General features: G+C 56.4%; 1 protein-coding gene across 1 annotated transcript in view; it reads right to left on the bottom strand.

The window, feature by feature from the left end:
* pcmtl (l-isoaspartyl protein carboxyl methyltransferase, like) overlaps nucleotides 1–22831 on the bottom strand; it is a 74975-nt gene that overhangs the window by 1381 nt on the left and 50763 nt on the right. Inside the window, 5 exon segments of the mRNA XM_072486927.1 lie at nucleotides 7600–7656; nucleotides 7658–7686; nucleotides 7963–8083; nucleotides 8546–8650; nucleotides 18041–18072. Coding sequence (XP_072343028.1) covers nucleotides 7600–7656; nucleotides 7658–7686; nucleotides 7963–8083; nucleotides 8546–8650; nucleotides 18041–18072 — 344 coding nt within the window.

Raw genomic sequence — 22831 nt, 5'->3', positions numbered from 1 at the left:
TAAAGGGCAGGCAATTAAACACTAATGTGCGGTGGCTCTTAAACGTGATAATGATGCCATCGGAGAGGGAGAGGCGGAGATAGTGGCAGCTATGGACGCGGAAAAGGCCTTTGACCGAGTAGAGTGGGAGTACCTCTGGGAGTGCTGCGTAGGTTTGGGTTCGGGGGAGGGTTTATCAGTTGGGTTAAGCTCCTTTACAGAGCCCCGGTGGCGAGTGTAGTGATGAACCGGCGGAGGTCGGAATACTTTCGGCTGTACCGAGGACGAGGCAGGGGTGCCCCCTGTCCCCCTGTTGTTTGCATTGGCGATCGAACCCTTGGCCATGTCATTGAGGGAGTCTAATAAATGGAGGGGGTGGTCCAAGGGGAGAAGAGCATCGGGTGTCGCTATATGCGGATGACCTGTTGTTGTACGTGGCGGATCCAAGGGAGGGGATGGTGGAGGTCATGCAGACTCTAAGGGAGTTTGGGGAGTTTTCGGGCTATAAGCTCAATGTAGGGAAGAGTGAGCTCTTTGTATTACAGGCAGGGGACCAAGAAAGAGGGATAGGGGACCTATCGCTGAGGAGGGCGGCGGGGAGCTTTCGGTATCTGGGGATCCAGATAGCCAGGAGTTGGGGGGCCCTACATAAACTGAATCTGACGAGGTTGGTGGAGCAAGTGGAGGAGGACTTCAAAAGATGGGACATGTTACCGCTCTCGCTGGCGGGTAGAGTGCAGTCGGTCAAAATGGTGGTCCTCCCGAGGTTTCTGTTTGTGTTTCAGTGCCTTCCCATTGCGATCACCAAGGCCTTTTCAAGAGAGTAGGCAGGAGTATAATGGGGTTTGTGTGGGCGAATAGGACCCTGAGGGTAAGGAGAGGGTTCCTGGAACGAAGTAGGGACCGAGGAGGGTTGGCGCTGCCAACCTAGGAGCTATTACTGGCCAGCAAATGTGGCGATGATCCGCAAGTGGGTTATGGAGGGAGAGGGGACGGCATGGAAGAGGATGGAGATGGTGTCCTGTAAAGGAACGAGCCTGGGGGCGTTGGTGACGGCACCGCTGCCGCTCTCGCCGACAAGGTACACCACGAGCGCAGTGGTGGCGGCAACGCTAAGGATCTGGGGCCAGTGGAGAGGGCACCGGGTTGCAATGGGAGCCTCGGTGTGGTCCCCGATCCGGGGCAACCACCGTTTGTCCCAGGGAGGATGGACGGGGTGTTCCAGAGCTGCATCGGGCGGGGATTAGAAGAATGGGGGACCTGTTCATTGACGGGACGTTTGCGAGCCTAGGGGCACTGAAGGAGAAGTTTGAGATACCCCCGGGAAATGCTTTTAGATATATGCAGGTGAGGGCGTTTGTGAGGCGACAGGTGAGGGAATTCCCGTTGCTCCCGGTACAAGAAATTTAAGATAGGGTGATCTCGGGTGTGTGGGTCGGGGAGGGCAAGGTGTCGGCAATACACCAGGAGATGAAAGAGGGGGAAGCGCTGGTAGAAGAGTTGAAGGGTAAATGGGAGGAGGAGCTGGGGGAGGAGATCGAGGAAGGTCTGTAGGCTGATGCCCTAGGTAGGGTTAATTCCTCCTCCTCGTGTGCCAGGCTCAGCCTGATACAATTTAAGGTGGTTCACAGAGCTCACTTGACGGGGGGCGAGGTTGAGCAGGTTCTTTGGGATAGAGGACATATATGGAAGGTGTTCAGGGAACCCGGCGAACCATGTCCATATGTTTTGGTCATGCACGCACTGGAGGGGTTCTGGAGACAAGTGGCGGGAGCAGTATCTCAGGTGGTGAAAGTCCGGGGGGGGGGGGGGTGAGGGGGAAGGGGGAAGGAAGGGAGGGGAAGGGGGGGGAGAGGGAGGGGGGGGAGAGGGGAAGGGGGGGAGGGGAGAGGGGGAAGGGAGGGGGGGGGAAAGGGGGGTGGGGAAGGGAGGGGGAAGGGAGGGGGGAGGGGGAAGGGTGGGGAAGGGGAAGAGGGGGGAAGGGAAGAGGGGGGGAGGGGGAAGAGGGGGGAGGGGAAGGGGGAGTAGGGGGGAGGGGGGAAGGAGGGGGAAGGGGGAGTAGGGGGAGGGGGGAAGGAGGGGGAAGGGGGAGTAGGGGGGAGGGGGGAAGGAGGGGAAGGGGGAGGGGGAGGAGGGGGAGGGGGAGGAGGGGGGAAGGAGGGAGAGGAGGGGGGAAGGAGGGAAAGGGGGGGGAAGGAGGGAAGGGGGGGAAGGAGGGAAAGGGGGGGGGAAGGAGGGAAAGGAGGGGGGAGGAGGGGGAGGGGGAGGGGGAGGGGGAGGGGAAGGGAGGGGAGGGGGAAGGGAGGGGAGGGGGAAGGGAGGGGAGGGGAAGGGAGGGGAGGGGGAGGGGGAAGGGAGGGGAAGGGGAGGGGAAAGGGAGGGGGAGAGGGAGGGGGAGGGGGAAGGGAGGGGGAGGGGGAAGGGAGGGGGAGGGGGAAGGGAGGGGAGGGGGGGAGGGGGAGGGGGGAGGGGGAAGGGAGGGGAGGGGAGGGGGAGGGGGAATGGGGAGGGGAGGGGAGGGGGAATGGAAGGGGGGAAGGAAGGAGGGGGGGAAGGAAGGGGGGGAAGGAATGAGGGGGGAGGAGGGAGGGGAGGAGGGAGGGGGGGGGAGGAGGGAGGGGGGAAAAGGAGGGGGGGAAAGGAGGGGGGGAAAGGAGGGGGGGAAAGGAGGGGGAGGGGGGAAAGGGGAGGGGGAGGGGGAAGGGAGGGGGAGGGGGAAGGGAGGGGGAGGGGGAAGGGAGGGGGAAGGGAGGGGGAAGGGAGGGGGAAGGGAGGGGGAAGGGAGGGGAGGGGGAAGGGGTAGGGGGAAGGGGGAAGGGGGAGGGGGAAGGGGGAGGGGGAAGGGGGAGGGGGAAGGGGGGAGGGGGAAGAGGGAAGGGGGGGAAGGGGGGGAGGGGGAAGGGGGAAGGGGGAAGGGGGGAGGGGGAAGGGGGAAGGGGGAAGGAAGGGGGGGAAGGGGGAGGGGGAAGGGAGGGGGAGGGGGGAAGGGAGGGGGAGGGGGGAGGGGGAAGGGAGGGGGAGGGGGGAGGGGGAGGGGAGGGGGAGGGGGAGGGGGAGGGGAGGTGAGGGGGAGGGGGAAGTGAGGGGGGAGGGGGAAGTGAGGGAGAGGGGAAGTGAGGGGGGAGGGGGAAGTGAGGGGGAGGGGGAAGTGAGGGGGAGGGGGAAGTGAGGGGGAGGGGGAGGGGGAAGTGAGGGGGAGGGGGAGGGGAAGGGAGGGGGAGGGGGAAGGGAGGGGGAGGGGGGGGAGGGGGGAAGGGGGGGAAGGGGGGGAAGGGGGAGGGGGGAAGGGGGAGGGGGGGAAGGGGGAGGGGGGGAAGGGGGAAGGGGGAGGGGGGAGGGGGAAGGGGGAGGGGGTAAGGGGGAGGGGTAAGGGGAAGGGGGGAGGAGGGGGGAAGGAAGGAGGGGGAGGAAGGGGGGGAGGAGGGGGGAGGAGGAAGGGGGGGAGGAGGGGGGAGGAGGAAGGGGGGGAGGAGGGGGGGGAGGAGGGGGAGGGAGGAGGGGGAGGGAGGAGGGGGGAGGAGGGGGAGGGAGGAGGGGGGGAGGAGGGGGGGGAGGAGGGGGGGGGAGGAGGGGGAGGGAGGAGGGGGAGGAAGGAGAGGGTGAGGGGGAGGAAGGAGAGGGGGAGGGGGAGGAAGGAGAGGGGGAGGGGGAGGAAGGAGAGGGGGAGGAGGGGAGGGAGGGGGAGGGAGGGGGGGAGGAGGAGGGGGGAGGAGGAGGGGGGGGAGGAGGAGAGGGGGGAGGAGGAGGGGGGGGAGGAGGTGGGGGGGGTGGAGGAGGGGGGGGAGGAGGAGGGAGGGAGGGGGGAGGGGGAGAGGAGGAGGGGGGGAGGAGGAGGGGGGGAGGAGGAGGGGGGGAGGAGGAGGGGGGGAGGAGGAGGGGGGGAGGAGGAGGGGGGAGGAGGAGGGGGGAGGAGGAGGGGGGGGAGGAGGGGGGAGGAGGAGGGGGGGGAGGAGGAGGGGGGAGGAGGAGGGGGAGGAGGAGGGGGGAGGAGGAGGGGGGAGGAGGAGGGGGGGGAGGAGGAGGGGGGGGGGAGGAGGGGGGATGGGAGGAGGGGGGGAGGGGAGGAGGGGGGGGAGGGGGGGGAAGGGGGAGGGGGGGAAGGGGGAGGGGGGAAGGGGGAGGGGGAGGGGGAGGGGGAGGGGTAAGGGGGAGGGGTAGGGGGAAGGGGGGAGGAGGGGGGAAGGAAGGAGGGGGGGAGGAAGGGGGGGAGGAAGGGGGGGAGGAAGGGGGGGAGGAAGGGGGGGGGAAGGGGGGGAGGAAGGGGGGGGGGAGGAAGGGGGGGGGAGGAAGGGGGGGAGGAGGAAGGGGGGAGGAGGAAGGGGGGAGGAGGGGGAGGGAGGAGAGGGAGGAGGGGGAGGAAGGAGAGGGGGAGGGGGAGGAAGGAGAGGGGGAGGGGGAGGAAGGAGAGGGGGAGGGAGGGGAGGGAGGGGGGGAGGAGGAGGGGGGGAGGAGGGGGGGGAGGAGGAGGGGGGGAGGAGGGGGGAGGAGGAGGGGGGGAGGAGGGGGGGGAGGAGGAGGGGGGAGGGGGGAGGGGGGGAGGGGGGAGGGGGGAGGGGGAGGGGGGAGGGGGGAGGGGGGAGGGGGAGGGGGGAGGGGAGGGGGGGAGGAGGAGGGGGAGGAGGAGGGGGGAGGAGGAGGGGGGGAGGAGGAGGGGGGGGAGGTAGGAGGGGGAGGAGGTGGGGGGATGGGTGGAGGGGGGGGGAGGAGGGGGGGATGGGAGGAGGGGGGGAGGAGGAGGGGGGGAGGAGGAGGGGGGATGGGAGGAGGGGGGGAGGGGAGGTGGGGGGGGAGGGTGGAGGGGGGGGGGGGGGAGGAGGGGGGGGTGGGGGGGGTGGGGGGGGAGGGGGGGAGGAGGGGAGGAGGGGGGGAGGAGGGGTGGGGAGGGGGGGGAGGAGGGGGAGGGGGGAGGAGGGGGGAGGGGGGGGAGGTGGGGGAGGAGGGGGGGAGGGGGGGGGGGGGAGGGGGGGGGGGGAGGAGGAAGGGGGGGAGGAGGAAGGGGGGAGAGGAGGAAGGGGGGAGAGGAGGGGGAGAGGGAGAGGGGGGTGAGAGGGGGAGGGGAAAGGGGGAGGGGAAAGGGGAGGGGGGTGGGGGATGGGGAAGGGGGGTTGGGATGGGGGGAAGGGGGAGTGGGAAGTGGGGGGGGGAAGTGGAAGGGGGGGGAGGGTGTGAAGGAGGGGGAAGGGGGAGGGGGAAGGGGGAGGGGGGAGGGGGGAGGGGGAAGGGGGGAGGGAATGGGGGATTGCTTGGGTGGTGGATGAGCAAGAGATAACATGAAGGGTTGGGGAACCTGGCACGTAGCGGGAGAGAGCCAGTGTATAAAGCTATGTAAATATACCATTTTGCCATATATATATCTTGCTCAGTGCGATTTCTTGTTATTTTGTTACCTGGGGGGGGGGGGGGGGGGGGGGGTTATTGTCTGTCTGGGAGAAAAATTGCCTTGTTACAAAACTTTAATAAATATATATTTTTTTAAATGTCAAGGACCAAGGCTGTAATGAGGTCAGAAGCCAAGTGGCCCTGGCAGAACACAAAACAGAGTTTCAGTGAGCATCTTACTGCTGAGTAAACACATCGCGACACTCCCATCACACTGATGATTGAGAGAAGACTGATGTGGCAGCAATTGGCCGGGTTGGATTTGTCCTTATTGGTGTACAGGACATTCCAGGACTATGTTGCATAGATAACAGTATAGTACTTGTACTGGAACAGCTTGGTTCTATCTATTACTTGCTGCTTCTGCTGTTTAGCATGCATGTAGTCCTGTGTTGTAACTTCACCAGGTTGGCACCTCAGTTTTAGTTATGCCTGGATGCTGTTGCTGACGTGCTCTCCTGTACTCATTTAACTAGGATTGATCCCCTGACTTGATGGTGATGGTAGAGTGAGGAAACGCCAGGCCATGAGGTTACAGATTGTGGTTGAATAAAATTATCTTGCTGATGATGGCCCAGGGCAAGTTTGAGCAACCATATCTGTTCTGGTAGTGCCACACAACACAATGGAGGGTCAGGATGAAGACTTGGTCTCAAAGGAATTGTGCGGTTGTCACTCCAACTGATACTGTCATGGGCAGATGCATATATGCAGCTGTGAGGATGAAGCGAAGTAGGTTTTTCTCTCCTTCAGTATTGGTGCTACCGAGCCACTCATGGAAATGAACATTCATGTCTCCCAACCAGAGTACACTCTGCGCTATTTCTCTCCTCAGTGCTTCCCCATTACTCTTCCTCCAATAGAGCCATGGAATCTTTTTATCGTTCATTTCGGGATGTGGTGTCACTGGCTAGGCCAACATTTATTGCCCATCCCTATTTGCCCCGTGAGATGGTGATGGTGAGCTGCGTCCTTGAAACGTCAGTCCCGGAGATGTAGGTTCACCCACAGTGCTGTTAGGGAGGGAGTTCTAGGATTTTGACCCAACAAAGTGAAGGAACAGATCCAAGTGATTTAGAGGGAAACCTCCGGGCTATTCAGCTCCTTTGTCCATGTTTGAATCAAAACTGTAATGAGTTTAGGAGCCGAGTGACCCTGGCAGAACACAAACTGAGCATCAGTGAGTAGGTTATTGCTGAGTACGTGCTGCTTGATGCTGTGTTGTTGGCTCCTTACATCAACGACAGGACACCTGATGAAGAGGAAAGATTGGGCCTGGGGTTAATGTCCCATCTGGCAGTGCAGGATTGCCTCAGTGTCAACCTAGGTTTTGTGCTCAAGTCTCTGGAGTGAGACTTGAACCCACAATCTTTTGGCTTGGTAGCAATGGTGCTGACCACTAAGCCATGGATGACATCTCTGAAAATTGAATGGTACATTTAATGCATGAATTACTTCAAAAACAGAACAAAATTTAATATAAGTTCCAACTTTCTCAGTTGACCTTCTCAGTATGTTTGTGCCTTCAATAAATTCTCCACTTGAGTCAAAACAAATTGGGTGCAATTCTCTTCCCACCCCCAACCACGTCGGGTGGGAGAATCGCCGGGGCGTGGGCGCGATTCCGACCCCCGCACACGAATCGCACCGGACCGCTCGGAGAACCGGTGAGCGGCGATTCTCCGGCCGGATTGGCCGAGCGGCCGCTACGACTCGAAAGGTTCCCGCTGGCGCCGTCCACCCCCTGGTCGCTGCCGGCGGGAACTCTGAGGGGGCGGCCTGTGGGGGGGGGGGGGGCTCCTTCACCGGGGTGGCCTCCGATGGGGTCTGGCCCATGATCGGGGCCCACCAATCGGCGGGCCGGCCTCTTACACACACCCCCCCGGACCTACCTCCTTCCGCGCAGCGGCCACCGGCCCCATGTTGGTGAGGGGCCGGCGTGCGTAAGACGTTCCCCGCGCATGCGCAGGATGGCGCGGCGGACGCTGGAGCAGCCGTGAACCGCTCCAGCGCTGTGCTGGCCCCCATAGGTTGTGTCCGGGCCCTGTTTGCGCTGTCGTGAAACGCGACGGCATTCACGACAGCGAGAACACTTGGCCTCAATATCGGAGATTCGCCCCAAATTGTGTTAGCGAGGGTTGTGAGGCGAACGCAGTTAAATTCTCCTTGCGTCCTCTGGACAATCGAGGAGGCATTTCTAACACAAGGTTTAGAAGATTCCAGAAACAGAGACTTGCTTACATCCTGAGGAACGACAGCTGCAGCCGCACCCACGTGAATGGCATCATAAGGCGGCTCCATCTGGGTAGCCACGCCGGCCATCTCCCACTGAAAGGAAAGGTTTGTGACGAGTCAGTATTGCAACTTTCTCCATGTTTCATCCCTCTCCTGCTTCAGCCCCACTGGCCTTGTCCAGCTGATCTCGGCAGTGACACACTGCCCTTCACCTCCCTGCGATCTCTCCCTGCACAAAACCTTCTCCCCTTCTTCTCCTCCTCACGATTGCCTTTCCATGGCCCTGTGTATGCACATACCTCTCCCTGCATTCTCCCCACCCCCCAAACATAGAACCTCCCTCCCCAACAACCCCCGCCCTGCACGTACCAATCAAAGAGAGCCGGCCCGAGCTCAGCAGTGTAGAATTGTCCGACTGTACGTTGTGAATAGATCGTTCCACCAATTCCGGGATATGATCGATCCCGACCACTATCCCTGTGGGACTCACCTGTGAACAGAGAGCAGGAAGGATGTCCAGTGATAAACATAACCCTCCCTGAAACTCTACAGTCCGTTTGTAGAGCACCACAAGTCATTAGCTCGTCCCCCGCACTCTTACAGCTGGCCAGTTATAGATTCGGGCAGCTGTTGGAGTCAACGCTGCCCCCTACGCTCCCCACGTTTCTCTCCCGGGGTCAGATCCAAAGGAACAGTGGACACACGTACTCAGTTGTTTCTTACTCAGGTCAGAATCTAGTCTGTACATGTGGTGAGGCTGCTCGGCACTGAATACAGAGCAAGTGTTCCTCCCTCGCCCTGGGGTACTGAGCCAACTGCAGCTCTCTTCAAAGCACTCAACCAGACACAGAACTTGCCTGGTAGCAAGGGCCACAATTTCAGAGTTCCACCGGAGAAGGCCAAGCTACACTGCTGTTTCCACTACCCAATGGTGCCCAACACCATCACTCACCATTCTGGCCATACAGGCAGTCAGGAAGCCACTTCCTGATCCCACATCCAGAGCTCGAGCTCCATCGTGCAGATGATTATTCAGGCATTCCAGTGCGTGTGCGTGCTGGAAACAGAGAGAAACACAGCAAATTCAGCAGCAAACCTTTTACAAAGAAGCAGAGCTGGGCTACACCGGGAAAGGCACAGTACCACACAATTTTAGAAGCAGTGACTGGGGGGGGGGGGGTCTGGGTGTTGGCGTGGAGAGGCAGCTGCAGCTGCACACAGGACGCCAGCACAGGCCATTCTCACTGAGCCTGACTCACTGTCTGGGTATTCAACACTATCCTGTCACTGCGGGGAGCCTGGCTGCAAGACTGTTAATCAACATTATCCTGATGTCTCACCAGAGAGGCCACAGGGCCAGCACACAAAGTATCAGTGAAAAGTCTTCAAGCTGGAACAGTGTAAAGGGAGCTTTATTCAATATCTAACCCACCCTGTACCTGCCTTGGGAGTGTTTAATGGGCCCATGAGTTTTATTCTGTAACTAACCCATCCTGCACCTGATCTGCTAGAGACGGCATAGAGGAAATTTTATTCAGTATCTAACTCGTGCTGTACCTGAACTGTAAAATATAACTGGTCACAGAGTAATAGGCTATTGAAGCTAAACAGGAAAATAACTGATGTTTGTGTAAGGAATTAATGATGGGAGTGTAGATAATGGGTTAATGAATATGTTGATGACATTAATGATGTAACTGTGACATCAGTAGTCAGATAACCAAGAGGCTCCAAGGGAGCTGGAAGCAGAACTGTCCGTCTCCTGAACGGTCCGTCTCCTGAACGGTCCGTCTCCTGAACGGTCCGTCTCCTGAACGGTCCGTCTCCTGAACGGTCCGTCTCCCGAAAACCATGGGCGGGATTCTCCGATTCTGACGTGTTGATGCTGACACAGAATCCTTGGACTTTCACGAAAGCAAAATTGGCGTCACGCCTGGACCGGTTCTGCTACTTCAGGGACTAGCACCGGTGCCACGTGGAACACAATCAATCCTAATGAAAAATGGTGCCGGATTCAGCGGATGTGTGATTGACACTCAGGAGGCTGACAAGCTGCAGCCGTACATACACACTTCACTCCCCACACACACCATCCCAGCCAACAAGATGGCAGTGAGAAGAGCAGCTCCAAGGTTCACGGATGTCGAGCTGGAGACCCTCCTGGACATGGTGGGGAAGAGGATGACTCTGCACCGCGGCCCGAGAAGGAGGCTGCCAGCCGCCGACGTTCGCCATGCCTGGACGCAAGTGGCAGAGTCAGTCAGTGACGTGGGCAACATCGTCCGGATCAGCCAGCACTGCAGAAAATAAACTGCACAACCTCCTCAAGGCAGCCTAAGGAGGCAGCCTCTGGCACCAACCCCACATCCCACACAGCCGTAATCCCATCCTCCACCAGGATGGCGGCCAAACCACCACCCTGTACCATATGCCAGTACCCATACCGGCCCCATGGCCGGGTGCCCTGGCCACTGAGACCACCAGCTACCCACCCCATGGGCTGCATGTGTTGGACTGTCTAACGTTGTCATTCCCCCCCACCCCCGGAGAAGGCCGCGCACAACCTCTGGGAGTGGGAGAAGACAGGAGGGGGACCGTCGGACCTGCGGCTTCTCACTGTGGCTGAGCAGAGGGCCCTGGATGTAATCGGCGGCCTGGAGGAAAGGGCAGTCGCCGAGGTGGAGTTCGGCTGCTAAATAGGAAAAGGCGAGGAAGTGAGACCCTGCTTAGTTGCGGTTCCCCGTGATGTGTGTCAATCCCCACCAACAACACGTCTTGTCTTGCATGACCTGCCGGAGATGGCGCAGGTCCATCTGGCATCCCCCCCGCAGTGAGCCGAGCAGCAATGAGAGCAGCTCGGATGGCAGTCTTCCACCGAGATTAGGGAAACCCCGGAGCTTGAGTCGGGGATGACACTGACTTTCCATCACAGCTGTCTCCAACACCCTCCACCAACCCAGAGACACTCAACTCTGTTGGGCACTTTAGCGAAGAGGCTCCTGGGGCATTCTCTGGTGCGCACAACACAGCTGATCCGGTACAGCGGGTGGAGGTAGGACAGTGGGAGGGCAGGCTAACCCGAGGGAATAGTTGCCGTCCAGACGGGTTTCGGGCTTCTGGAACACAGTCCCATCAATTGCGGAGATACAGTCGCAGAGCCAGGGACTACATGATGGGTTGCCGGTGAGCATCCCATACCTGCAGGTGCAGTTGGAGGAGTTCAACTGCGTGCAGCAGCAGGAGTTGGTGCCGACCATGCGTGCCACCCAGGCCTACACCTTCCGTGGTGGAGACATTGGGGGCAAGGGCTTTGGCTATGGATCAACATGTCCAAGGCCTGGGGCTGTCTGTGCAGCCGCTGGCTGAGGCTCAGGGCACGGCTGCTGCCTCACAGGCAACCATGTGCCAGATCCATCTGGACATCACAGCGGTGCTCCTGAGCGTAGCCCAGTCACAGCAGGCCACGGCTGGGAACGTCGGCAGCATTGCTCAGGCGCTGGCCGACAGGGCGCAGACACAGATGGAGGTGGCCCAGTCCCAGAGGGGGATGGCGCAGTCACTGGCTGATGTGACACAAACCCAGAAGGTAATGGCACAATTACAGCATGATGTGGCGCTGTCCCAGACGGAGATGGTCCACTCCTTTGCTCCATGGCCACGAGCGTGCAGACCCTGGTCGAGACCAGAGCGGGCCTCCAGGACTGGCAGCGGCAGGTGGCGGGGGAGCCTCAGGGGTTAGATCTGCTCGCACCCCTGACCCATGGTGTAGCTCGGGGGCCATTGGGCACCCTGAGGGAGGAGGAGGTGGTGGGGCCTATGCCCGTGACTCCCGCAGGGGAGGTGCCGTAACACTACAGCACCTCGAACCCCCCCCATCCCCCTCGGTGGGCAGAACTGGGCGGCACCACGCCACCTGGGACACCCAAGCAGCAGCCGGGCCCATCCAGACCAGGTCGTCTCAGAAGACGCCGGCATAGGTCCCCTAGGCCGCAGGGCGGGATTCACAGCAGGCCGCCTCCACTCCTACTGGACCGTCTGGGGATCCACCTAGATGTAATGTTAGCGTTGTCCTGGGTGGGCGTGTGGCGGAGCGTGGGATGGTGTTTGCGGGGGTGGGAGCACTCATACGGTCGATGTCACTGTGCAGAATCAGGGGCCAAGGTAAGTGGTTAGTAAGGCGAGCAGCGAGATAGCTGCCTTCCAGGCCGCACTAATGGTGGTCCGGGACTGGACACCACCCCAGTCCCATGGGGGGTCACCCCGGCCACTCAGCCTGTTCCCCAGTCATTCCCTCCCTCCCCGCTCCTGGCATGGCCCACTCCACCCCAGCCAGCTCGGCCCAGTGTCCGGCCCGGCAGCCCACAGCCGCGCCTCTCTGTGTTCTACCTCCGCTCTCTCCCTCATCAGCCACGACGATTTTTAAAAGCACAAGTGAACCGCGCCGTCGGGAACTCGGCCCATCGGAGGAGAATCGTGGAGGCCCCAGAGAATACCGGGTCGGGCCCGCTAATAATATGCAAACGGGGTTTAATGTACGCACGTTCCAAAATGCATTGATGCTGCAGCTGAGGTGAAAGAGAATTACGATTTGGCATCAAATCGGCGCCCACCCAATATTCTCCACCCAATCGCGTTTCCCAATTTCCGTGTCGGCTAACGGAGAATCCCGCCCCATGTGTTTACTCTGAGGTCTTTATAATTAGTTCTTAATAGAAGGTTGGAAGTTAAACTATCTCAAGTCTGTCGAAGGGAAGCAAAGCCTCAACACGGTCAAGTAAGCCGAGAAAGCATGGGATTGGTGAAATTTCATAGAATCCCTACAGTGGAGAGGGAGGCCATTCGGCCTATAGAGTCTGCACTGACTCTCCATAAAAGCACTCTACCCTGTCAACTCCCCCGCCCTATCCCTGTAACCCACACTTTGATCAAGGCCAATCCACCTAACCTGCATTTCTTTGGACTGTGGGAGTAAGCAGGAAAACTCAGAGAAAACATACACAGCCACGGGGAGTAGATGCAAACTCCACAGTCACCCAAGGTCAGAACCGAACCCGGTCCCTGGCACTGTGAGGCAGCAGTGCTAACCACTGTACCACTAAAGCTTGGCTACAGCACCAAAAGATGGTGGCAGCGCTGGGGGCAACAGTCTAGCAAACTGCAGCCACAGATCAGTGACCCACAAGAGAAGACTGGTGGAGGAAGAAAGTCGACTTCACAGCAATGAAGATCAACTCAAAAAGTACCGCAGTGAGGGTTCAGTGAAGGACACAAAATGTCACAGCCACTAAGCAGTTACCCCCCTTACAAAACCTTTCTAACACATCAAAGATCCACAATGGGGACTATGATGGCAGCTGAAGAGATAGTTTGAAAGGTACTGGACAGCTTTGGAGTGAAGGGGAAACCTCCAAAACACTTGTACACTTTTTTTAAAAATAGATTTATTCAAAAAAAATTATTTTTTCACAACAGATTTTCAACCCCCCCCCCCCCACAGTCCTACAGCCCCCCCCCCCCCCCACAGTCCTACAGCCCCCCCCCCCCAACAAGAAGAAAGAAACAAGAACACAACAATCAAAAATTATACATTGGATTTCCCCCAGATACAATAACCCCCCCATATGACATTTAAAAACACCAAAAGGGAAACCCCCCCCTTACCCACCCAAACGCCCCCCCAAAAGACACCCCCCCGGGCTGCTGCTGCCCTCCTCCTAACGCTCCGCGAGATAGTCTAGGAACCGTTGCCACTGCCTGAGGAACCTCTGCACTGACCCTCGCAAGGCAAACTTTATCCTCTCCAGCTTGATGAACCCTGCCATGTCATTGATTCAAGCTTCCACACTAGGGGGCTTCGCATCTTTCCATAATAGCAAAATAATACGCCGGGCTACCAGGGACGCAAAGGCCAGAATACCGGCCTCTTTCGCCTCCTGCACTCCCGGCTCATCCGATACACCAAATAATGCCAACCCCCAGCTCGGCTTGACCCGGGCTTTCACCACCTTGGACATAGTCCTCACAAAACCCCTCCAAAACCCATCCAGTGCCGGGCACGACCAGAACATATGGACGTGATTTGCCGGGCTTCCCGAGCACCCCCCACAATCTGTCCTCCACCCCAAAGAACCTACACAACCTCGCCCCTGTCCTACGCGCTCTGTGAGTAACTTTGAACTGCATTAGGCTGAGCCTCGCGCAAGAGGAGGAAGAATTAACCCTACTCAGGGCATCAGCCCACAGACCCTCATCTATCTCCTCCCCCAGCTCCTCCTCCCATTTGCCCTTTAACTCCTCTACCGAGGCCTCCTCCTTTTCCTTCAGCTACTGGTAAATCGCCGAAACTTTGCCTTATCCAACCCATATATCCGAAATCACCCTGTCCTGATTCCCGTGCCGGGACACTTGTACATTTTAAAAGCTGTAGGAGCCATAGCTGAATATGTTCTTGTGCAACAAGACACTGAGGAAAACTCAACATCATATGAAGAGGATGATAAGAGCCCTTTCATAGAATCATAGAATTTACAGTGCAGAAGGAGGCCATTCGGCCCATCGAGTCTGCACCGGCTCTTGGAAAGAGCACCCTACCCAAGGCCAACACCGCCACCCTATCCCCATAACCCAGTAACTCCAACCAACACTAAGGGCAATTTTGGACACTAAGGGCAATTTATCAGGGCCAATCCACCTAACCTGCACATCTTTGGACTGTGGGAGGAAACCGGAGCACCCGGAGGAAACCCACGCACACATGGGGAGGATGTGCAGACTCCGCACAGACAGTGACCCAAGCTGGAATCGAACCTGGGACCCTGGAGCTGTGAAGCAATTGTGCTAGCCACAATGCTACCGTGCTGCCCCTTCAGAAATACTTCAGCCCCAAAAAGAATTTCGGAATAGAAACAGCAAAATGCAATCCGAGAACCCAACGGTCAGGGAAGTCGACTAATTCCTTCATTCGTGATTGATATCGGTTAGCAGGTACTTGCGGTTACAGAGCTTTAAAACGTAAATTGATAAGCAACCGCATTGTAGTTGGCGGCGTCAATGCTGCACTGTCTGATTTGTTACAATTTAAAAAGGATCTGACCCTAGAGCAGGCCAAGCAGATCGCCAGGCAGGCCAAGTTGAATCACAAAATCAGGGTTAATTCGAACTGATGTCCGGGGGAGGGTCAGTCCAGTTTGTAAGTCCAAGGGCCACCCACCGCAAAGGGCCACCCACCGCAAAGGGCCACCCACCGCAAAGGGCCACCCACCGCAAAGGGCCACCCACCCGCCAAAACCAGCGAGGAGGCCGGGAATTCGGTTCCATCAACAGTCAAGTGCTCAAGACGTTGTGCAAACAGACAACACCGTCATGGAGACAGCCCAGCAGGGGGAGCTGAATGCTCTCTCTCTGTGGCAGGACTGATCATTTAAACAATTTTGTAAATTAACAATTTTCAAGGGATGAAAATTAGAACATGTTCCCTACCAGCTTTATATCCAAGAAATAGTAGATATACTTTTCCAACCAGATGCTTTCCAAGGAGAGGTCAAACAGTTCTGGTCTGGGAAACTGGAAGATCAAGGCTCCAAAACGGAATTTAAACTCAAAGCCAGTGCAGGTGTCTCTGTCCTATCAGACAGGCTGGTCTAGCTTCCAAACTGGTTTAAAGAAGTCCAAATTTAACCATCTGATTTAAAGCTGGGAGACACAAAACTCCAAATGAAGGGTCAGTTCAACAGCACACTTTGTCATGAAGAGAATGAAATTAATGAAATGCTCTATATTTATAGAACCAATTGCTCTGCTCAGCAGGCCAGCGTATTTAAAGACTTGGTCTTATACAGAAGCGTGATGGGGTAGAAGTAGAAGACAGCAAGGTGCCATTCAAGGAAGATGTTCCAATGTTGTTTGAAAAGGCAACAAACTCGTGAAGTTCATTGAATACGCAGTGAGTCGCTCTTCATTATAGAAGCACCATCCATGAAGAGTCCGATACAGGAATTTCATTTAGGTTCAGTTCTGGAGATTCATTCCCTATTGTTGAAGATGGTGTAGTCTTACCTCCTTATGTTGACACCGTCATCCCATTGCCTACAGCAGAACAACCTCGTGCTGAAGCCAGCATGGTAATGTTTTACAGAAAGTGCATATGGTACCCAATTGTAGGAGGGAAGCCACAGTTTCTTCATGTCCTGCAATGTCTACAGGAATTTTATCATTCTTCTTCTCATCATCCAGGTTTATTCAAATCTCAGAGACCGAATTCTTTTTGTCGTCCATGCAGCTACAAAATTCTTCGTCAAAAGTTAAAAGCGCTTCATCTTCTCAGGCCCTTCTCCAGCATGTAAAGAGGGAGCAGAAGGTTCCAGAGAAAATGTTAGTCTGTCCTCTTGCTATTCAAGAGGGTGCGATTGTCCATGTCCTGAAGTATTTTCTTGAAAAGGTTCCACGACCGTCTGAGTTGAGTCGCCATGGCAATCACAGCCCAGTTACCAGGTGTCATGGAAAGCTGCTATCCCTCTCCACCAAGGAAAAGATGTGTGACCAAAGATGTCTACAATGTCCTCCAAAAGAGCCAAGAAACTGTTGGAGATTAAAGTCCTTAGTGGCAGTGACCTGGAGGTGGGAAGGGTAGAAGTTGGATAGAATCTGTAACAGTACAGGAGGTTTACAGAAGTTGGAAAATGTAATATAAACAAAAGAATGTAACAGTTTGAGATTATACTTGGGTGGGCGGGGGGGGCGAGGAGTAGATAATGGGTGAATGAATAGGTTGATGATATTAATTATGTAAATGTGACATCAGATGACGAAGTGGCTGCAAGAGAGCTAGATGCAGGATTATCTGTCTCCTGATTACCATGTCTCACTCTGAAGTCATTATAAATAGTTCTTAGTAACAGGTTTGAAGTTAAACCAGACTGGCTAGCTCAAGTCTGTAAAAGGGAAGCACGCCTCATCAAAGTTAGGTAAGCCAAGGAAGCATGGTATTAGTTAAAGTTCACTAAAGCTCAGCTACAGCGCCAAAGGACACCAGAACATGGAGCAACATTAATCCTGAATGACTGAGATATAACTTTACTGACTAGTAGTCTAAACATAGGCAGCAGTTTCAATTAAACATGGTGTAGATTGGATGCCGAGGTAAATAAATTGTCAGTAAACCGTTGTGAAAAGAATCTAGGAACAGATAGATCAGGTGGTCTAGTCTGTGAGAACTACCTTTGAAATAGACAAACTGAGGTGTACAAGGGTGGGTTTTCCCAATGTGTTTCAGAATTGGGGAAAGAGACTCAATGTGATTTTCTTTTACTGTACAGATTGATCACCTATGTTGCATATCAATAAATTCTCATATTAAGGGCGGCATGTGGCACAGTGGTTAGCACTGGGGCTGCGGCGCTGAGGACCCGAGTTCAAATCCCGGCCCTGGGTCACTGTCCGTGTGGAATTTGCACATTCTCCCCATGTCTGTGTGGGTTTCACCCCCACAATCCAAAGATGTGCAGGTTAGGTGGATTGGCCATGCTAAATTGCCCCTTAATTGGGTACTCTAAATTTTAAAAAGTACATAAATAAATAAAGTAAATTCTCATATTATCCAGCATAAAGTGCCTTGTGTTTATTCAAGGCACATTGATGTGCACCAGAGAAGGTAGGACAGTCGACTGGCAGTGGGTACAGCAATGTGGGTGACTCTTAACTGCCCTCTGAAAAGGCCAAGTCATCCAGTTGAAGGGCAATTAAGGATTAGCAACAAATGGTGACCTTGCCAGCGATGTCCACATCCCCATAAAATACATTTTTAACAATAAGACTAGGGCTGAAGTGATCTTCACAGTCATCCTCAGAGCCTCCATATCTATGCTGCAAGGTGGGCTACAGGTATCTTTGTGGTAGGTGGGCAAGTTCTGCAAGAGGTCTTGAGACAATGTCATTCAATTCCTGCATATAGAGGTCGGGCGATGTGGCTGATGTGTCTGCTCATCTACCTGGTGCACCTTCCTTCATCCAGCAAAACCAACCATGGAACGTTCTGGAGATATCCAGACCAAGCACACTTTCACTGCCTGCCTGTCAGAGCAGTCCATCAGGAAATTGTATCAGGTATTCCATTCATTATTATTATATACCATGGAGCATTGTTCAGACAATTGGAAGACAGGAATTTCCAGATGAAGAAAAACCATCCCTTTAGTTTACCATATTCAAAACATTCAAGTCATCTGTTCCTCCCAAACATTTTCTACTCGCCACTGGCCAGGTCTCCAATTGCTGATGTGCAGCAGCCCTAGATGGCATGAGGTGGAGCAGCACTGAACAAAAAGCAGGCAGTCAATTAGAACTTAGTGGGCTACAGGAATCAACTACAGTCTGCTTGCTGTTCAAAGGGGCCCAATCATTAGGATTACACACACACGCAGATGATACAGAGGGTTTGCTCATTACTTACCATGTGGGGTGCACTAATGGTCGCCTGGAAACCTACAGAAAAAGGAAGGGAGACAAAGTTGCAAGATATAAACAAGCAATAGCAAATCCCTGTAGATGCAGTAGCACTTAACCTGTGGTATAGGTCTTGCAGAGTGACTGCATTTACACAGATACCCAAGGAAAAGGAGCTACAGTCCGAGGGAGAGGAACCACAGCATGATTGTAAATAAATACAAGACACTGAGGAAAAAAGCTGAAAATTTACTGTGTTTTACACTATTATATATCTGGAGTCTGACTGTAAATATTAATTTTATTACAGCACTGGAACATGGGGACAGTACACTGGTCAGAGTAGTAGCTGAAGGACTTCTGGTTGCGGCCATTCCTGAATAGGTCGCACGTTCGGCAGCTCCTGCCAGGAACGGACTTTTGGGCTCTCTAGAGGGGCCCCAACGGCACTTGTTCGACGGCTTCCAGTGTGGGAAGGTGACAGCAAGGTACCCCCGACAGTGTATGGATTGGACCAGGAGTGGAGCGGTGAAAAAAGGGATCTTGGAGCAGCGAAAAGTGAGAGGGAGAAAAAGCAAGATGGCGGCGGGTGGAGACCAAGCAGCATGGGCGCAGTGGTCGCAGGAGCAGCAGGAGTTTCTTAAACGCTGCTTTGAGGAGCTGAAGACAGAAATGCTGGCGCCAATGAAGGGGGCGATTGAGAAGCTAGCGGAGACCCAGAGGGCCCAGGGGGCGGCGATCCGGGAGGTGCGACAAAAAACCTCGGAGAACGAGGCTGAGATCTTGGGCCTGGCGGTGAAGGTGGAGGCACACGAGGCGCTGCACAAGAGGTGGGGGGAAAGATTTGAGGACCTGGAGAATAGGTCGAGGAGGAAGAATCTTCGGATTCTGGGTCTCCCTGAAGGAGTTGAGGGGCCCGATACCGGGGCATATGTGAGCACGATGCTCAATTCGCTGATGGGCGCGGGAGCCTTCCCGAGCCCTCTGGAGCTAGATGGGGCTCATCGGGTCCTGGCAAGGAGACCCAAGGCCAACGAGCCACCAAGGGCTGTAGTGGTGAGGTTTCCCCGCTTTATGGATAGAGAGTGTGTTTTGAGATGGACCAAGAAAGAGCGGAGCAGCAGGTGGGAGAACACGGAGATCCGAATCTACCAGAACTGGAGTGCAGAGGTGGCCAAGAAGAGAGCTGGCTTTAATCGGGCCAAGGCGGTGCTCCATCGGAAGGGGGTGAAGTTCGGTATGCTGTAGCCAGCGCGATTGTGGGTCCCATTCCAAGATCGGCACCACTATTTTGAAACGCCTGAGGAGGCTTGGAGCTTTATACAGGCTGAAAAGTTGGACTCAAATTGAGGGTCTGTGGCTGTGGGGGGATGTCTGCTGTATATATGGTTTTAACCACATGTAGGGAATGTTCGCTTGGTTGGGTGCCTGATGGGGATGGATGAAGGGATTTGATGGGGAGGCTGTGGGAGAGTGTGGGCGCCGGTGTTGGAGGGAGGGGAGGCCCGGGGATTGGGGAATTGAGATAAGGCCGCAAAAGGAGCTGCGCCAGAGGGGGCGAGGCCGGCTCAGGAAAGCGCGGGTTTTTTCCCGCGCTAGGGAGGGACAGCGGTGGGGGTCGGAGGAGCGCACACTGACTGAAGGGGAGGGGGGATTCCCACACTGGGGGGGTCGATGGGAAGGCAGGAGAGGCCGGGGTCAGCAGACTTATGGGAGTGTTATGGGGGGAGCAAAAGAGCTAGATATGGATCTAGCGGGGGGAGGGGTTGGGGTATAGAGTTGCTGCTGCATTGGCCAATGGGGAACTGGAAATAGGAGAGGTGGTCGGGGCGGGGGTCTGCCGTCTGGGGGACTGGAGGGTGCGGGAGGCGCGGGCACGTGACTGGCCTAGAAAAGGAGATGGCTAGTCGGCGGGGGGGGGGGGGGGGGGCGGTGAGAAGCCCCCCAATCCGGCTGATAACTTGGAATGTGGAACCATGGAGGTTTGCTAGGCCCCTGGCCAGGGAATTCTCATTCTTTTCCCATGTACATAGAGCCTACTCCCGGATAGATTTTTTTGTTTTGAGTAGGGCGCTAATCCCGAAAGTGGAAGGAACGGAGTATTCGGCCATTGCCATCTCAGACCACGCCCCGCACTGGGTGGAGCTGGAGTTAGGAGAGGAGAGGGACCAGCGCCCGTTGTGGCGTCTGGATGTGGGATTACTGGCGGATGAGGAGCTGTGCGGGAGTGCATTGAGAGATACTTGGAGGCCAATGTTAACGGAGAGGTGCAGGTGCAGGGGGTAGTCCGAGAGGCGCTGAAGGCGGTGGTCAGGGGAGAGTTAATCTCCATTAGGGCCCACAGGGAGAAGAGAGAGGGCAGGGAGAGGGAGAGGATGGTGGGGGAGATCTTAAGGGTGGACAGGAGATATGCAGAGGCCCGCGAGGGGCTACTTAGGGAGCGGCGAAGCCTCCAGACAGAGTTTGACCTGTTGACCACAGGGAAAGCAGAGGCACAGTGGAGGAAAGCACAGGGGGCGACGTACGAGTATGGGGAGAAGGCGAGCCGGATGCTGGCACACCAGCTTCGTAAGAGGGAGGCAGCGAGGGAGATAGGTGGAGTTAAGGTTAGCAGGGGGAATACGGTGCGGAGTGCGGAGAGAGTAAATGAGGTATTTAAGGACTTCTACGAGGAGCTGTACAGATCTGAGCCCCCAGTGGGGGAAGAGGGGATGCGACGATTTTTGGATCAACTGAGGTTCCCGAGGGTGGAGAAACAGCAGGTGGCTGGTTTAGGGGCGCCAATAGGGCTGGAGGAGCTGGTTAAAGGATTGGGGAACGTGCAGGCGGGGAAGGCCCCGGGGCTAGATGGGTTCCCGGTCGAGTTTTATAGGAAATATGTGGACCTGCTAGGCCCGTTGTTCGTGAGGACTTTCAATGAGGCAAGGGAGGGGGGGCCCTGCCCCCGACAATGTCCGGGGCGTTGATCTCGCTGATTCTGAAGCGGGAGAAGGACCCACTGCAATGTGGGTCGTATAGACCGATCTCGCTCCTCAATATGGATGCTAAGTTGCTGGCAAAAGTGCTGGCTACGAGAATTGAGGACTGTGTCCCGGGGGTGATTCATGAGGACCAGACGGGATTGGTAAAGGGCAGGCAGCTAAACACTAATGTGCGGAGGCTCCTCAACGTGAATAGGATGCCATCGGTGGAGGGAGAGGCAGCTATGGACGCTGAGAAGGCCTTCGACCGGGTGGAGTGGGAGTATCTTTGGGAAGTGTTGCGGAGGTTTGGGTTCGGGGGAGGGTTTATCAGTTGGGTCAGGCTCCTATATAGAGCCCCGGTGGAGAGTGTGGCTACGAATCAGCGGAGGTCAGAGTACTTTCGGCTGTACCGAGGGACGAGGCAGGGGTGTCCCCTGTCCCCCTTGTTGTTTGCATTGGCAATCGAGCCTTTGGCCATGGCACTAAGGGAGTCCAGGAAATGGAGGGGGTTGGTCCGAGGGGGAGGAACATCGGGTGTCGCTGTATGCGGACGACCTGTTGCTGTATGTGGCAGATCCTGTGGAGGGGATGGTGGAGGTCATGCGGATCCTAAAGGAGTTTGGGGACTTCTCGGGCTATAAGCTCAACGTAGGGAAAGGTGAGCTCTTTGTGGTGCATCCAGGGGTCTAGGGAAAGGGGATAGACGACCTGCCGTTGAAGAGGGCGGAAAGGAACTTTCGGTACTTGGGGATCCAGGTGGCAGGGAGCTGGGGGGCCCTGCACAAGCTCAATTTGACGCGGTTGGTGGAGCAGATGGAGGAGGATTTCAAAAGATGGGATGAGCTGCCACTCTCGCTAGCGGGCAGGGTGCAGTCGGTTAAAATGATGGTCCTCCCGAGGTTTCTCTTTGTGTTCCAGTGTCTTCTCATTAAGATCCCCAAGGCCTTTTTTAAACGGGTAGGTAGGAGCATCATGGGTTTTGTGTGGGCAAATAAGACCCCGAGGGTAAAGAGGGTGTTTCTGGAGGTTAGCAGGGACAGGGAGGGCTGGCGCTGCCGAATCTGTGTGGCTACTATTGGGCAGCCAACGTGACGATGATCCGTAAGTGGGTAATAGAGGGAGAGGCGGCGGCGTGGAAGAGGTTGGGGATGGCGTCCTGCAGGGGCACGAGCCTGAGGGCGTTGGTGACGGCACCGCTGCCGCTCTCGCCGACAAGGTACACCACGAGTCCGGTGGTGGCGGCAACGTTGAAGATCTGGGGGCAGTGGAGACGGCACAGGGGCGAGGTGGGAGCCTCGGTTTGGTCCCCGATTCGGGAGAACCATCGGTTCGTCCCGGGAACGATGGATGGGGGGTTTCAGAGCGGGCATTGGGTAGGGATCAGAAGGATGGGGGACCTGTTTATAGATGGGACGTTTGCGAGCCTAGGGGCGATGGAGGAGAAGTTTGGGTTACCCCCGGGAAATGCTTTCAGGTATATGCAAGTGAGGGCGTTTGTGAGGCGGCAGGTGAGGGAATTCCCATTGCTCCCAGCGCAGAGGATTCAGGACATGGTGATTTTGGGTGTATGAGTCGGAGAAGGCAAGGTTTAGGCGATCTATCAAGAGATGAAAGTAGAGGAGGAGGTTTCGGTAGAGGAGCTAAAAGGCAAGTGGGAGGAGGAGCTTGGGGAGGAGATTGACGAGGGTCTGTGGGCTGATGCCCTGAGTAGGGTTAATTCTTCCTCCTCTTGCGCCAGGCTCAGCCTAATACAATTCAAGGTTATTCACAGAGCGCATATGACAGGGGTGAGGTTGAGTAGGTTCTTTGGGGTGGAGGATAGATGCGGGAGGTGC

The sequence above is a fragment of the Scyliorhinus torazame genome, chromosome 2 (assembly GCF_047496885.1).
Source record: "Scyliorhinus torazame isolate Kashiwa2021f chromosome 2, sScyTor2.1, whole genome shotgun sequence".
NCBI classification, from domain to species: Eukaryota; Metazoa; Chordata; class Chondrichthyes; order Carcharhiniformes; family Scyliorhinidae; genus Scyliorhinus; species Scyliorhinus torazame.
Note: the sequence above shows the minus strand (reverse complement) of the source record. Positions and strands in the feature narration are given on the sequence as shown.